At 36.5% G+C, this 16,905-nt stretch overlaps 2 protein-coding genes across 2 annotated transcripts; both read left to right on the forward strand.

Moving 5' to 3' along the window:
• The first annotated feature begins 6,850 nt into the window (after window positions 1-6,850).
• Window positions 6,851-9,203, forward strand: LOC109021364 (disease resistance protein RGA2-like). Its single transcript, XM_019003982.1, has 2 exons — window positions 6,851-7,153; window positions 7,866-9,203. The coding sequence occupies exons 1-2, from the start codon at window positions 6,851-6,853 to the stop codon at window positions 9,201-9,203; spliced, it is 1,641 nt and encodes a 546-aa protein (XP_018859527.1).
• Window positions 9,204-13,556: 4,353 nt separating this feature from the next.
• LOC109021365 (pentatricopeptide repeat-containing protein At5g46460, mitochondrial-like) lies at window positions 13,557-15,660 on the forward strand. Its single transcript, XM_019003983.2, is given in 2 exon segments — window positions 13,557-13,762; window positions 13,764-15,660. Coding segments are annotated over 2 exon segments (2,103 nt in total).
• Window positions 15,661-16,905: the final 1,245 nt, after the last annotated feature.

Genomic DNA, 16,905 nt, shown 5'->3' on the forward strand with positions numbered 1-16,905 from the left:
ACTAATCGGGTAGAGGCTAGTGGAACATCTCTGTTTTGGGTCGGGTCAAAAACGTGATTCTAACTGGGGTGAGAATCGGGCGGTCCGGACCAGAAAAATCGACAGGACCAACGAATTCGGTCCAAATTTCATAGGACTGAATGAATTCGGTTCGGTCCACAGTCCAGAGTTTTTCCGGATCAGACCGGATCGGACCGAATGAAAATAATAAAAATATATATAATTTATATATATTAATTATATAATTTTCATTTAACCAATTAACCTAATCCTCTCACTAACTCATCATTAAGTAATTATTAACTAATGCTAATATTTATAATTTTATAGTAATACTAATATTTATAATAATACAAGTATTATATTAATAGTTTAGACTCTACTTCTAGACTCTAATATGGTATAAAAAAAATACTAATAGTCTAATATAGACTAGGACTATAGTTAATAGTTATACTAATATAGTTATAACTTATACTAAATCACTAAAACTAATATTAGTTTATTACTAATATATAGCTATACTATATTACTAATAGTCTAATACTAAAACTATTAGTCTATTATATAGTTATAACTTATACTAATCATGATATTATATAGTTAATGTATTATTATGTAATATATAATATTAGTATCACTATTAATATTGGTATAACCTATAGTTATTTAGTATAAAGCAAATTAAGCAATTACAAATATTAATGAAATTAACTAAATGTAATCATATACAAAATTTAAAAACTAAAAAGTTTAATATATTGACAATTAACATAGATTCATAGTATTAATACATTGACATACTCTAAGTTAGTAACGAATTAGCAATTAACATCATAAATATAATTATAAATAATTATTTTTTTAATAACTTAATTAAACAATACACATTGAGTAGTTTACTTAATTTTAAATAGTTTTTTTAATTAAATTATGTGTCAATGTATAAAACAGGACCTAATGGCACCGTTTAGTATAAAACAATACTAAACGACGCTATTTAAGTCCAGGAGAGGGGGAGAAATGAGAATTTACCTCATCTACCAAGAAGCCAAAACGACGTCGTTTAGTATAAAATAGGACCTAAACGACACCGTTTAAGTCCAGGAGGGGGAGAATTTTGAAATGTTTCACGCAACTTAGTTTTTTTTTAAAATAAACCGTCTGTTGAAACAGTGCCGTTTAGGTCTAATTTCAATCCAAATGGCGCCGTTTCAACATTAGTTTTAGCCCCAACAATTCCCCCCCTCCCCCCCCACTCGTTCACTTTCACTTCCCCAGTTCGCCCCCTCCCCCGAAAGAAGAAAACCCTAGCCCTCCCTCCGTCACATCCACCCTCCTCCAGCCCCTCGAATGCCTCCATGACTTCGTCGAAGTTCTCTTCATTCCCTCCATCGCGTCTTTTTGCTGATTTCCAATTGGTATTGTCTCTCTCTCTCTCTCTCTCTCTCTAGTTTTTAATCTTTTGAATTTTGATGGTGTTGATTTTGGTTTTGAATCGCTGTTGTTTGTTGGTCCTTTTGTGGTTTCTGATATATTTTGGAATTGTGATGTATTTTGGAATTGTGATGTGTCCCAGTGGGTTTTGGTGACATTGTACTGATTATTTTTGCTATCGTGCTTTGATGGTTGTTAAGAGGCATTTTAATGGGGATAAAGATGGTTTTGAACCATCTAAGCGCATACAAGAATTCCAGATGCGGTGGGTTTGATGGTTTAGTTAATTTTTAAGACTCTGATTGGGCTAAGATTAATGATCTGTTTGATACATTCATTGGTGTTTAGTTTTTAAGAACTCAGGATCTTAGATTTTAACTTTTCTAGTAGTCTTATTGAATATAAGGATAAAAAAAGTTATTACATGTTTAGTTGTATCATATTTTTTTACAATAAATTTTTTAAAAGCAAACTCATTTATCAAATAATCTAAATGATAAACAAGACTTTTGAATTCTTTGGAATTGAATCAACGTTACCCAATCAACCTAAATCTTGAAACAAACATTTTTTCGTGTCCTGCTATAAAGCATGAAGTATAAGCTCATTCTTATCAGCCATGCACTTACATTTGAAAAAAGAAAAAAATTGTTTGAAATGGTTTGTCTTTTACTTAGGCTTTAACATCCCCCAATAAAAATCCGTCACATAAGCAATTCTACACAATTTACACAAATATCATAAGACATATTAATGTTTGTTTCTAATTCTTTTGTTCTTTTGTCTTGTTTATCCTTTTTATAGATGGAGTCTTCTACAAATGATGTACAAGAGTCAACACCAAACATGTCTCCACCCCCATCCCCACCCCCACCCCCATCCAATGTAAGTGATCAATCGGTTGGTGGGTCACAAAGAGGTAGAGTTAGGTCTTTTGTTTGGGATTACTTTACAAAAATACAAAAATGTGATCCAAGTAAACCTAGGGCTGCATGTAATTATTGTGGTGATTCGTATGCATGTGATACGAAAACCAATGGTACGAAAAACATGAAGTATCACATTGAGCATCAATGTAAGAAATGTCCATTTAAGAAGATGGATAAATCCCAGATGACTCTAGGTTGGAAGGTGGAGGGAGGAAGTGGTAGTGGTAGTGGGGGACTTGTGCCTATTGCATTTAGTGTTGAGGCTTGCCGACAAGCCTTAACAGAGATGATTATTCTTGATGAGTTGCCCTTTAGGCATGCTGAATGGGAGGGTTTCAGGAAGTTTATGCTTGTGGTTTGCCCTAAGTGGGTAGGGATTTCATCTCGTATGACGATTGCCAATGATTGCTTTAATTTGTTTTTGAAAGAAAAATAAAAGTTGAGAAATTCTCTTCGAGGGCAGCAAGTTTCCCTCACCACGGATACATGGACATTCATGCAAAACCTAAACTATATGTGCCTCACAACACACTTTATTGATGATGACTGGAAGTTACACAAGAGGATTCTTTCCTTTTATTTGGTTGAAAATCACAAAGGTGATACCCTTGGTAAGGGCATAGAGATGTGTTTGCATGATTGGGGGTGACAAAAAATACTTGCACTCACACTTGATAATGCAAGTTCTAATAATGAGGCTGTTTCTTATTTGAAAAAAAAAAAGTATAGGAGAGACACGATCTTGGAACATAAATTCTTGCATGTTCAATTTTGTGCCCACATTTTGAACTTAATTGTTCGTGCGGGGTTAAAAGAGTATGATGAGTCTATTGCAAATGTGATAAGTGTTGTGAAGTATGTTAAATCCTCCACTCAAAGGTGGAGTACATTTTAGAAATGTGTGGGGTTGGAATAGATTCAATCTAAAAGTCAAGTTTCCCTAGAGGTACCGACTAGGTGGAACTCCACCTATCTTATATTGGAGAGGGCTTCAAAATTTAAAAGGACTTTGGATCGGTTGGAGGAAGAAGATCCGTGCTTCCTTAGTAGTATTAGAGATGACAATAATGACGATGTCGATGATGAAAATGTAGACTATGTGGTGAATATGAGAAAGTCAAAGAAGTTAGGGCCTCCCAATGCATCCAATTGGGTGAATGTACAGTTGTTTGTGAGGTTTCTTCAATTATTTCATGATGCAACTTTAAAATTTTCGGGGGGTGAATATGTAAATTGTAATATTTTCTTTCCGGAGTTAGTTATTATTAAAGATGTCATTAACGTGGAGATTGAAGAACGAAACCCCGTGGTGGGATTAATGACCACAAATATGAAGAGAAAGTTTGACAAGTATTGGGAGAACTTGGAAAATCAAAATCTGTTGCTCTATTTCGGTGTTCTTCTTGATCCTCGCTACAAGATGCAATATCTTAATTTTGGGTTGAGAAAAATGTATGCACATGATCATGCAAAATAATTGATTTCAGTTGGAAGGTGAAAAATGCATTTATCAGCATGTATGAGACATACAAGGAAAATGAGGAAGGGCATTCTCCTCAGCGCACAAGTTCCCAACATGAAGATGTAGCTCCTTCAGCTGACAAGGTGGCGCGTAGAAAGACAAATTTTGATGGCCAAATTTAAGCAACAGTTGCAGTCAGAAGACAGTTTGGAAAATAAGTCAGAGGTTAATAGATATTTAGCTGAAATATGTGCGGATGAATATGAAAATTTTGACCTTCTAATTTGGTGGATGGTGAATTCAGTTAGATATCGCGTACTTTCAAATGTTGCACGCGATGTACTTGCAATACCGGTATCTACTGTGGCCTCTAAATCTACATTTAGCACTATAGGTCATGTACTTAACCTTTTCCGAAATAGTTTAAATCCAATGAGTGTTGAGGGTCTCATATGTGCACAAAACTGGTTTCGTTCTTCTTCTACTCCAATAAGCCTTAGGACTTTAATGGATGAAGTGCAGGAATTTGAGAAGCAGTTGGATATGGGTATGTAATAAAATTACTTTTGATATCTTTTGTGGTTTATTTTGTTTTATCTTCTATGTTATGTAACTTTATTTAACTTGTTTTGTTTTAAATTTTTATGGATAGAACTTGTTGGGGACCCGAACTTTGCTGATTCTGTGGAAGCGTCAAATTCAATGCCTACTGGCCCTACACCCAATGTTGATTAAAGACTAAAAAGTTGAGAAGATTGTTGGTAAGCTGGCTCTGATGATCTCTTTATGTGGGTTATGATTTATTAATCTATCTATATTTGCTTAGTGGGATGCATGTGGGGATTGTGTTCCATGTGAAGTGTTTATTGTTAGCTGGATATTTGTCTTTTGTTCCTTTTTCACTCCCAAGTGTGGTGTGGAGGATTTGGTTTTGCGTAATGCGACTTTAACATGAAAAATCTTGTCTATTTGCCATAAGATATATGGTTTGTAAGTTTTGGGTATTGGCAAGCCATAAGATTTTGGGTTTTTGGTGTTTTTCATTTTGGGTCCTTGGTAATTTTTGCTTTATTGCATAAATTTGGTTGCAGGGATTTCTTACATGAGAACTTGAGCTCCAATAGTTAAGCAGAGATGAACGTCACTCCTCTTTAAAAACTGGCTAGAATATCACTAACCAGTTTTGTTGATGCGAATTTTCAACCTCATTCTAATATTTTGGTCTTTCAAAGCTCTGTAAATTACCCATTATATGTTAAGTACTTAAGTTGTTAAGTTTTGGATTATAATTTGTAATTTGTAATAACTTTTGTACTATTATTTTTATTTTTATTATTTTTAGTTTTTTATATAGATTAGTTTTTCTTTTATGATTGTATTTTTCAGGATCAAGTTTTTTTTAGTAGTTTTAGCTAAAAAATGTACAAAATTTGTAGTGGGCCGAAAATAATTGAAATTGGGCAAAAAATGAAAAAAGATTTAGATGGGTTGAATGACCCATTTTAGGAATGTCAAGACCGACTGGACCAACTCTGGACCGGACCGGTCCTATACGTTACTCGGTCCGATTCAGGGTGGAGAATTCCTAGACCGAATAGGTCCGGTCTAGTCCAAAAAACTGCAAAAGACCGGACCGAGATCACCCCTAGATTTTAAGGCAAGTTGGGTCGGGTGAACAATGTGTCTATGTTTACATTTCAAAATTTTGGATATATTACTAGGCCACTGGCGAAGTAGTAAGGTCTAAAACAGATGATGATGCGCAGACTCTCTCTCTCTCGCTAAGGGAATAATGATAGATTGCTCGTCTGCTGAAAAAATGTCGGAAGTGAAGTTTTTCACCATTTGCATCTTAAATATTTTTTATTTAACTTCTTAATTTATAAAAAAATATTTAACAATATTATTTAGATTTTTACGTTTAACTAAAGACCTTTGTAAAATTCATAGATGAAATTCCAGAAAATTATAATTCAGTACTTCTGTTAATCACTTGTTAGAAAACTAACTAGAGGTAATGCATCAATCTTTGATTGTCTAAATGTAACATCAATATCTAATTCAGTCAGTTGAAGGTTAATACGTGAGGTTAGGGGAAGTTTGAGTGGCGTGGAATTTGCCAAGTTTTGTTTGTATTATTTGTGCCATGGAATAGGAATTGATGATGTTTGCAAATATTTATTATTCAAAGGAATTGTGTAGATTCATTATGATGGATTGGTCACATTCACTTCATTGTTTTGGTGCATAAAAGTTAAAAAGTTGCAGTTCCAAAATGAATGTTTGCAATACAACAAGACGCAGTGGGAAATTTCTAAAGGAGAAAAGAGACAAATCAACTCGACTTTATAATATTTATTGTTGTTTATATAAATCACTGGAAATACAAGCAACCAGGATATCAATGCGTTGCGGCTGAGGACTTCGGGGACTGGGGCAAGAAACCAGTTCATTGAGCCCGGTCCGGTTTGACACGTCAGGTGTGTTGCGGCTACAGCTAATAGTAGGTTGATGTAAAGTTTTTTTCTTTATATTTATATTTTTCAAAACTAATTAGTTTTAAAAGCGGTATGAGAATTTTTAATTTTAGATAAAAGTTTAAAATATTATCATTATTTGGAGATTTAAAAAAAGTTAAATTAAGATTTGAAAAAATTAAAATTTTTATTAGATTTAAATTTAAAAAAATTATAATGATATGAGTATATCTCATCTCATTTGCCAAATATAATTGTCTTGTCTGTACCATTCACCAATGCAAAAACAATAGGGCATACAGCCTGTCTTATCTATTATTGGATAGCGAGTGATCTTCCATAATTTTTTAAATTATAACTAAAATCACACAAAAAATATTAATTTTTTACTCTTAGTTGTAAATAAATTGTAATATAATTGGCATATTTTTTTTTTATCATTTTCCACTTAAAATAATTCTTATCTACTCAAGTCAAGTCAACTATATCAACCAAGAGGCCAGAAATACGGTTTCAATTTATCCACTTCCTTCCTAAAGAAAAACATGGCTGATCTTGCCTCTAGCCTTACCGGTAGTCTCTTGAAGATATTAGGCTCTCTAGCTTATCAAGAGCTTTGCTTGGCATGGGGCGTCCAGAGTGACTTGCAAAACCTTGAGAGCACGATTTCTACCATTAAGATCATGCTCTTGGATGCTGAAGACATGCAAGCAAACAACCCCATGTTGAGCATCTGGCTTGGACTGCTTAAAGATACCTTATATGTCGTAGAGGATGTGGTAGATGAAATTGAGTACAAAGCTTTAAGGAAACAAGCGATTACAACATATGGAAGCGCTATGGCAAAGGTATGCCATTTCTTTTGTTCCTTCATGGCACTTTCATCCCGTTTAAAACTAGCTCACAAAATCAAGGACATTAGAGAGAGGTTAGATGAGATTAGTGTTGATAAGGTTTAGTTTAATCTCACTGAACGACATGAAGAGGTGCATGTCATGCCCCTGTGGAGGGAGAAGAGATCCATTCCTTTATTGATCCTTCAACGGTCATCGGTAGGCATGGTGACAAAGAAGAAATAAAAAAGAGTTTGATGCACCCAAATCCCACCAGAAATCTTAATATAATTGCCATAGTTAGATTAGGAGGTATGGGGGAGACCACACTTGCCAAGGCAGTTTACAATGATGAAACCGTAGTTAATCATTTTCAATTGAGAATGTGGGTTTGTGTATCTAAGAATTTTAATGTTACAAGATTGGTGGAAGAAATCTTTAAATCTACTGGTGGTAGAGTTGATAAGAATTCAAGTAATGAAGATACATTGCAAACTAGTTTGAGAGAAATTTTAAAGGATAAAAGGTTTCTACTGGTCTTAGACGATGTCTGGAATAATGGACTGATCCGATAGATTTGCTTAATGGAGGTTCCCATGGAAGTGTCATTGTTGTAACAGCACATAGTCATAGGGTTTCTTCCATTTTAGACCCTATTTATACACATTCTTTAAAAGGTCTATCAAAAGAAGAATGTTCGTCTTTGTTTGTGAAATGTGCATTCAAGGAAGGAGAAGTTAAAAGATATCCAAACCTCTTACCAATTGCGGATGAAATAGTGAAAAACTATAAAGGGATTCCATTGGCCGTGAAGAGTTTAGGTGGTTTACTTTATTCAAAAGTCGATGAAAGGGAGTGGGAATTGGCGAGAGATAACGAGATTTGGGAATTGGAAGAAAAGGAGGGAAGCATCTTACCTGCATTGCAATTGAGCTATAATCAAATGTCAATTCATTTGAAGCAATGTTTTGCATATTGCGTTAATTTTCAAAAGGATTATGAATTCAAGAATATCCCTTTAATTGAACAATGGGTGGCACATGGATTAATCCTCCAAATGCCTACTAACAAAAAACAAGACTTGGAAGATGTTGGAGACTTTTATATTAAGGAGTTAATGTCGAGATCTTTCTTTCAAGATTATGAAGAACCGGATTTGGGCTTATATTCCTTCAAAATGCATGATTTTGTCCATAACCTTGTGCTCTCTATTGCCCATGAAGAGTGGTTGGAAATAGACTCTGACAACAAAGAAAGTGCTCCAATAGTTTGTCATTTGTCAATTTCATCCAGTGACCAACAAGTTTCAAAGTTTTCGAACAAGTTAACTAATGTGCAGACCATCATCTATCGAACCAAACCACCTGTGTCCTCAGTTGAAGCATGCATCTCAAGATTCAAGTCTTTGCGGGTGCTAACTATACCTGATTCAGATTTTGAGAATTTGTCGAGTTCCATTGGTACTCAAAAGCATATGAGATATCTCGACCTATCTGGTAATCAGTCAGTCAAGAAGCTTCCTAATTCCATTTGCAAGCTGCACAATTTGCAAACCTTGATGCTTGATGGATGTGTTAGCCTTGAACGACTGCCCAAAGATATGAGGAACATGATCAACCTTAGGCTTCTTGCGATAACAACAAAAGATACACGTATGCTCAAAAGTGGAGTATGCTGCTTTAATTCTCTTCGGACTTTAGTTATGATCCATTGTCCAAGAATCGAATGCTTGTTTCCACCTATGGATAGGTGCCTCACCAAACTTCGCACATTGATTTTTGTGGAATGTAAAAGTTTGACCCCTTTGCCACCTATTATCAAGCAACTAACTGTCTTAGAGTCATTGTACATTAGATATTGTGAAGAAATGGATTTGACGGGAGGAGGAGGTGATGCACATGGTTGCGATGAGTTATCATCTCTACCGGAGGGGATTCATCATTTGAAAACGTTAAGAACACTGAAGATTGAAGGTTGTCCTAAACTTGTTACTCGTATACAAGACTGGTTCAACATAGTAGGGTTCGAACTTGGTTCTACAATTGCTGAAGATATGATGAGGTAATGTGATTTTGTCTTCTTATTTAATTGGTATGAAGGGAATAACAATCTTATCATCAAGTAAATGCATGATCTAATAAATAAATCGATATATCAATTTATTTCAATAGTAAATCATTTTTATAAGGAAAACTCTATATGCAGTTGGGTTGCGTAAGCGCAGGGGAGCAACTGCTTATGTGGAAAATGAAGCACACCGTTTTGGATTTTCTGCAAAACGGTGCGCTTCTTATCAAGACCAATACCCACGAAGACCCACGAACCATTCCCCTTTGTCTCCACCAATCCTCCCCTCCCTCCTACAAAGTCCTCCCTTCGTCTCCACAAACTCTCCCCCTCCCTTCGATTTCTCCTCCTCCGCAAAGGGCAACTGAGATCTTCCCTCCCACGAAGCTGCTCTGCCTCTCCATTTGCTGTTCTGCGTCTTCATTTGATACTCTGCCTCACCACGAAGCCCTCCTCCTTTCGTCTTCCGAGACCTTCCCTCCCACGAAGTTGCTCAGCCTCACCACCAAGCACTACCTTCTTGACAGCTTAAGGGTTGCCCCCACCTTCATCTTAACCCTACATTTTCCCTCCTTCTTGACAGCTTGAGAATTATGTTTTGTGTTTCCTAAAAATAAAAAACACTCAGTTCGGTGAAGAAGAAATTAACCCAAGTTTTACATAGCAAAACCAAGATCCCTGTCCCATTTTTTCCAAAATTGTTACCATTCAATCACATATAATAATCTATAATCACAACTAACAAGAGTACTATAAATTGAAAATTTACATAAATTTAAGAGCATAAAAAACTTACCAGTTCAAGTCCTCAAAGCTTGAGGGTCGGTATATATATATACCTGTTGGAGGATATGGTTTAAATGGTAGGTGAAAATTAAAAAACAAAACAATTAACAAGGGATTTGCAGACGTGAAATTGAGGGAGAAGAAATGAAGTGTAAAGAATAAAGAAGTAAAGGAAGATGGAGGCTATGGGTAAATCTTTCTAGGCGATGTGTCAAATGGAGGGAGCTCAATTCCTACGTGCTCAGTACAAGCAGCTGCCACTAATTTTTCGGTGAAGAAGAAGACGAAGACCCACACCGTGATTTTACCGATTTATTTACAGGTGAGGATGCCGAAGACTAAATGCAGAAGAATATTTCAGAAGAAAAAAATCAAACTGAAGATGATTCCCAATATTTTTTCCACTTTCTTTCAACAATCAAAGTAAGCTCAAAGTTTTTTCCATTTTTTGCTGTGCTCAGAACATTTCGGAAGAAACTTGAAGTAGCAGCTGCTAGCTAGCTTCTCTCATCTTTCCTGCATTTTTGCTTCTTTGTTTTTCTTTCTTTATTTATTTATTTTTATTAAATTGACACGATAATTTAAAAATGTTATTTTAAATGTTGACTGTGCACCGTTTGCAACTGTCGAAGACTGCCCGTAGAAGTATTGTTTTTATAATCACATATTATATATGTTAGGTTTTATTACTTTCCCCTTAAATTTTATATATCTAGACGGATGGATTTGCAGCTATATCGCAGCGGAATATAAAAAGTTCGTCAAAAAATCTACACTTCATGTAGTCTCCAATCATAGGAGTTCAAAATCAAGCAAAACAAGGGATACTATCAAAAAACAAAAGTTGAAAAAGTTGAGTGCATGATTGAATGACAGATAGGCGAGCGTGGATGAGTCCGATTCGGAAAAGCAAGAGGAGGGCAGAAATCTGTACCTAGAGGGTTTTTGGTACTGTTGTGGATTTACTCATCTTTTCTTTTTCTTTGCAGCCTTTCTCTTCTTGACCGGATGGCATGATTGAATTGGGGGCGACTCTCGCGGGTGAATTGATAATGATAAGACTATCTTTTTATTATTTAATTTTTTTAATTTTTTATTTTATTTAATAATTAAGAAATTGAATATTAATAAAATTATATATATTTTTAAATTTTTTTTAATAATTAAGAATATTAAAAAAATACTTTAAAAAAATGATAAAAAAATAAAAAAACTTAAAATACAATTAGATAATAAATAAGTAATAATAAAATAGTACTCTTATCACTACCCATCTAACAATGAGGTTTTCACAGAAAGTGGCTTGGCTTTGTTCTCGCGTACCTGAGTGTCCCTCACACACTCTCTCTCTCTCAACTTTCTACTGTAATAATATTGTTAAAAAAATAATGGGTGATGTTTGCATTGTTTAGAAATAATTTTTATTACATCTCGTCTTATTTTTTATTTTAAATATTATTTAAATATAAATATTTTTAAACTAATAATAAAAGTAAAGTTTTCCACCAATCGCATCTAAATATTTTTTGTTTAACTTCTTAATTTATAAAAAAAAAAAAAGATTTAACAACATTATTTAGATTTTTACATTTAACTAAAGGCCACTTTTGCAAAATTCATAATGAAATTCAAGAAAATTATAATTAAGTAATTCTGTTAATCACTTGTTAGAAAACTAACTAATGCCTCAAGCTTTGATTGTCTGAAATGCGACATCAATATCTAATTCAGTCAATCGAAGGCCAATATGTGGTAATTTTCCTATTAATTTTTTACCTAAAATTTGCCAGAAGTACTTAATTGCAAATTTCTTGAAATTCAGGTTTCAATTTTTCTAAACTAAAAATTTGCAAAAATATAAGATAATAATCTTTCTTTTTTTTAATTTAATGAGAGTGCAATTTTTTGAAGGGTGGACGCCAAAGTCTTGAATAAATATTATTTTCGGACGAAAATGATGGAGGGGGAGGGAAGGGATATGATATAGGTTAGGGGAAGTTTGAGTGGCGTGGAATTTGCCAAGTTTTGTTTGTATTATTTGTGCCATGGAATAGGAATTGATGATGTTTGCAAATATTTATTATTCAAAGGAATTGTGTAGATTCATTATGATGGATTGGTCACATTCACTTCATTGTTTTGGTGCATAAAAGTTAAAAAGGTGCAGTTCCAAAATGAATGTTTGCAATACAATAAGACGCAGTGGAAAATTTCTAAGGGAGAAAAGAGACAAATCAACTCGACTTTATAATATTTATTGTTGTTTATATAAATATTTTAAACAGTATTTAATGAGAAATAAATATTGTAAAATATACTTAATGTGATTGTCTTTTTTTCTTCATTTAAAACTCTTAAACGAGTAATGTTAGGTTCAAGTCTCAAATGTACAAGTCTCTTGTAAAAATGTAGATTTCATTAAAAAAAAGTGAATTTTTCATGGTGGGATCTTTTTTTTTTTTAAAGATTTGTGCAAAACTTGTACATTTGAGATTTGAATATATCATTTATCATTTTTTGAAAAGAAATACACACATGCACACAAATGTTATTATCCTTCCAAATCAATGGGTCACGTTTTCGGTTTTTAGCCAAAAGGGCACGTTAACGAATCCCATTAATAATTGTGGAGAAGAGGACTGGTCCCAACATTGAAGTTATTATAGCAGCATAAATTAAACGAGGGGAGAATTGAAGAATGGAAGCAAATGAATATTTTGATTCTAAGTTTCTTGGATTGATTAGGTAATACAATGACAACTATAGAACGTTTGATTTAAGCGTCCAAAGTTATAACAATTTGATCTTGTATCAAAAGGTTCCCTCTCTCTAAAAAATGTTTTCTCCACCTTTCTAAATACTCAAAGCTCTCTCTCCGGTTTAGGGGTGTGAGGACTTCCTCCCTCATCTTCTATTTATCTCCATCTCTTATTCTTCGGTTTATGTTTATAGTATTTTTTCTTCTTCATTTTTTTTGTTTTGCATTTTTTTTTTCTCTATTGGGTTTGAAAATACCTTATCTATTGCCTTTTGGCCACCTAATTTGTACATGCGTAGCCCATGCTGAACATGAGCCATATGAGTCATCGCTTCTTCAGAACCCCGACTGTTACACATGTCATCGACGGATTTATTGGCCTCAAATTTCCAAAATGCGCCTAACCAAACCGAATTCCTCCATCTCTGTCTTGCTTTTAGACACTCTTTGGGTCTCTATCTTGGGTGGTTGGACGGCCTGTTGGCTAATCTGCCTGTCAATCTAGTTGGACGAGGCCGCTCACAGGTAGCAGGGATGAAAATAGGCCCCCTTGCTAATTGTAGTGTCTTTTTACTAGTAGTGGTTTAAAAAATTTCAAACCACTTTACGTGGTCCTCTCTTAGCTAAGCTAAGAATATGTGCTCAAACCTATGGTTTATTGATTTTTTTTTTTTTTTACCCCATCTCCCTCCTAACAATATAAGTATTCTCGTTATAATTTTTTTTTTTACATGCGGTTGGAGACAACACTTCCCGCCGCTTTATTACAATGATCTACCAGATCTGACCTTTACACAAGCGAATACGATGCTAATGATTCGCCCTACTTTTCGTAATTTTGTATTTCCCCTCGCTTCCTTTTCGTCCTCTGCTTCACGTTCTAATTTCTCCGGATGCTTTCTGGGCATGGTCGATTACTCCAACTCAAGCACTCCCTCTCACAAATCATTGATGTCTAGTCACCTAAAGAAACACAGATTAGACGCAGCTCGAGCGCTCCTCGATAACATCCCCATTCTCGATGTGACTCATCAACGGTTATGCCAGAAATGATAGACTCCGCGATGCCTTGAAGCTGTTTTACGAAATCCCGGATAAAGACATTGTTTGTTGGAATTCGATAGTTAAAGGGTGTTTGGATTGTGGGGATTTGAGTATCGCCGTGAAGCTTTTTGGTGAAATGCCTGAAAGGAATGTCGTTTCTTGGACCACAATGGTGAATGGGTTCTGTCAGTTCGGGAGAGTTGAGATGGCTGAGTGCTTTTTTTGGGAGATGCCGGTGAGGGATGTGGCAGCGTGGAATTCAATGCTTTATGGGTATTGTGGTAGTGGTAGACTTGACGATGCGACGAGATTGTTTGACAAGATGCCTTTTCGTAATGTGATATCATGGACTTCGATGATTAGTGGGCTTGATCAGAATGGGAAGGGCATTGAAGCTTTGTGTCTTTTTAGGCAGATGGTAGGTTCTGGTGTTGAGCCCACTGTGACCACGTTGGTTTGTGTGTTATCAGCTTGTGCAAATATACTAGCTCTACATCTAGGTGTTCAGATTCATGGACATAATATTAAGTTAGGGTACTGCTTTGATGAATTTATATCTGCTTCACTTATAACATTTTATGCAAATTGCAAGCAAACGGAGAATGCTGGTAAGGCTTTCGATGAGGTAACGCATAAAAATGTAGTAGTATGGACAGCTCTTGTAACCGGATATGGTTCAAATGGTAAGTATCAGGATGCATTGACGGTTTTTGGGGACATGATAAAGATGGGTGTCCTTCCTAATCAATCTTCTTTCACCAGTGCTTTGAATTCTTGTTGTGGATTAGAGGCTCTTGATAGGGGCAAAGAGGTCCATGCAGTAGCTGTTAAGCTCGGTTTAGAGACTGATGTCTTCGTGGGTAATTCTAACATTGTCATGTATACTAAATGTGGAAATATAAATGATGGCTTAGCTGTATTCAAAAGAATTCGTAACAAGAATACTGTCTCATGGAACTCAATTATTGTTGGTTGTGCACAACATGGGTGTGGCTTCTGGGCTCTGACTCTCTTTAGCCAAATGATACGTATGGGGGTGGACCCGGATGAAATCACATTCACAGGTTTGCTTTCTGCATGTAGCCATTCCAGGATGTTACAGAAAGGGAGATGTGTTTTCAAATATTTCAGTGAAGTTAAACATATTGAGATGAAGCTTGAACACTATGCATGTATGGTTGATGTCCTAGGTCGATGTGGTGAGTTGGAAGAAGCAGAGGAGTTAATAAGACGCATGCCTATGAAGGCGAATTCCATGGTATGGCTAGCTTTGCTTAGTGCTTGTAGGATACATTCTAACTTGAATGTGGCTGAAAGAGCTGCAAAATGCCTTTTTGATTTAGAACCAAATTGTAGTGTAGCATATGTGTTATTATCTAATTTATATGCATCTGCAAATAGATGGGGTGATGTCTCCAGGATACGGGGGAAGATGAAACATAGTGGGATCATAAAAGAACCAGGATCCAGTTGGGTTATTCTTAAGGGACTGAGGCATAAATTTCTTTCTGGAGATAGGTCGCACCCACTCAGCAAAAAAATATATGAAAAGCTTAACTGGTTGGGAGGAAAGATGAAGGAATTTGGTTATGTTCCTGATCAACAGTTTGCTTTGCATGATGTTGAGGTTGAACAAAAGGAAGAGATGCTGTCTTATCATTGCGAAAGGCTAGCCATTGGATTTGGGTTGATTCATACTGTAGAGGGGAGTACAATAATAGTAATGAAGAATCTTCGTGTGTGTGGTGACTGCCATTCTGCCATTAAGCTCATAGCTAAGATTGTTGGGCGGGAGATCGTTGTAAGAGATTCTATCCGCTTCCATCACTTCAGGGATGGTCTTTGTTCTTGCGGGGATAATTGGTAGTTCTGGTCTTGTATTTTTAGGACGCACTTCTGTGGAATTTTTTTGAGGGGCTTTATAATATTTGAAATGATTTGCAGTAGAGCATGTCTATGCATATCATATCATACCCATTGAATCAGCAATACTGTTTAAAGATTGGCGAGATCATTAAGAGTCTCCTTGGCTATCTTATATGTGGTTCGGAAACACACCAGTTTGGCTAGTTTAAGGTGCCTGCAATTGCAGCAGTAAGCAGGTAATGTTTCATAGACCACTTCTTGTCTCCTACTGTGAGGCAGTCCTGGACATCCAAGCCAGAAGTGAGTAATCGGATCTCGAGAGGTATCGACCTCTAAACAAATCCTTGCTCCATCAGTTCTTGTAGCGCATGTGGTCGGATTGTCTCTCCGAATGAACTTTCCAATCGGCGCCGTTATCATTTTCAATACCGAAGCATGGTAAAAATGAGGGGGGAGTCCAGGCAAGAAAACCCACACAGGCACACATGGTGACTCATATTCCTCGGTGTAAACTGGAGACCATGCAAAAGGCCTATAGCAGACGCCATTGATCTCACAGGACTCTCTAGACAGAGCTTTGTTAAAATCCTCTTCTTTCGACATCCTGATGAACACATTTCTTGAATTTTGCATCGCCGAGACTACAGGACAGTAGGATAAACCCCATCGACTGCAGATAAAAGACCTTATAGAGTCAAGTGAGGGTCTCTGACGGAGGAACTTCAGAACAATGGAAAATCGAAATGGCCTTGCAGTGGCCTCTGTTTCCTCTGCAGAGAAAATAAAGCATATTTCCCCTTCTATTATCTTCGGTGGCCTAAGCACAACCTCCACTTCAGGCAATGGTTGAGGTGCTGTGAAGACATCAGCAAAGGTGCGGCGACCTGCCACCAGTGGCTCAACATCCGCCATGTAGCCCCTCCCACGAGCAGCTCCCAGCTCGAGCAGTGAATCAACTTGCTGACCAGTCGCTGGCCATAGCCCGGAGTGAGGCTTGAGGCCGATCAGCGTGCCGGAGGACCCTTGGCTCAGGACCCTCAGCGGGGTCGCCTGAGCCCGGCGCGTCGATCTGTGTCGGCGGTGCGCAGCCACGCGCCGGACAGAGATCGGTGAGGGGATCTGTGATTGGGCTGAGGGGGGCTGATCAACGCGTCGGAAGACCCTTGGCGGGGTCGCCTGAGCCGGGCGAGTTGTTCTGTGTCGGCGGTGAGGTGCCACTCGCCGGACAGGGGCGGCGATCGGGTTT

The sequence above is a fragment of the Juglans regia genome, chromosome 4, assembly GCF_001411555.2.
Source record: "Juglans regia cultivar Chandler chromosome 4, Walnut 2.0, whole genome shotgun sequence".
In the NCBI taxonomy this organism is placed as follows: domain Eukaryota; kingdom Viridiplantae; phylum Streptophyta; class Magnoliopsida; order Fagales; family Juglandaceae; genus Juglans; species Juglans regia.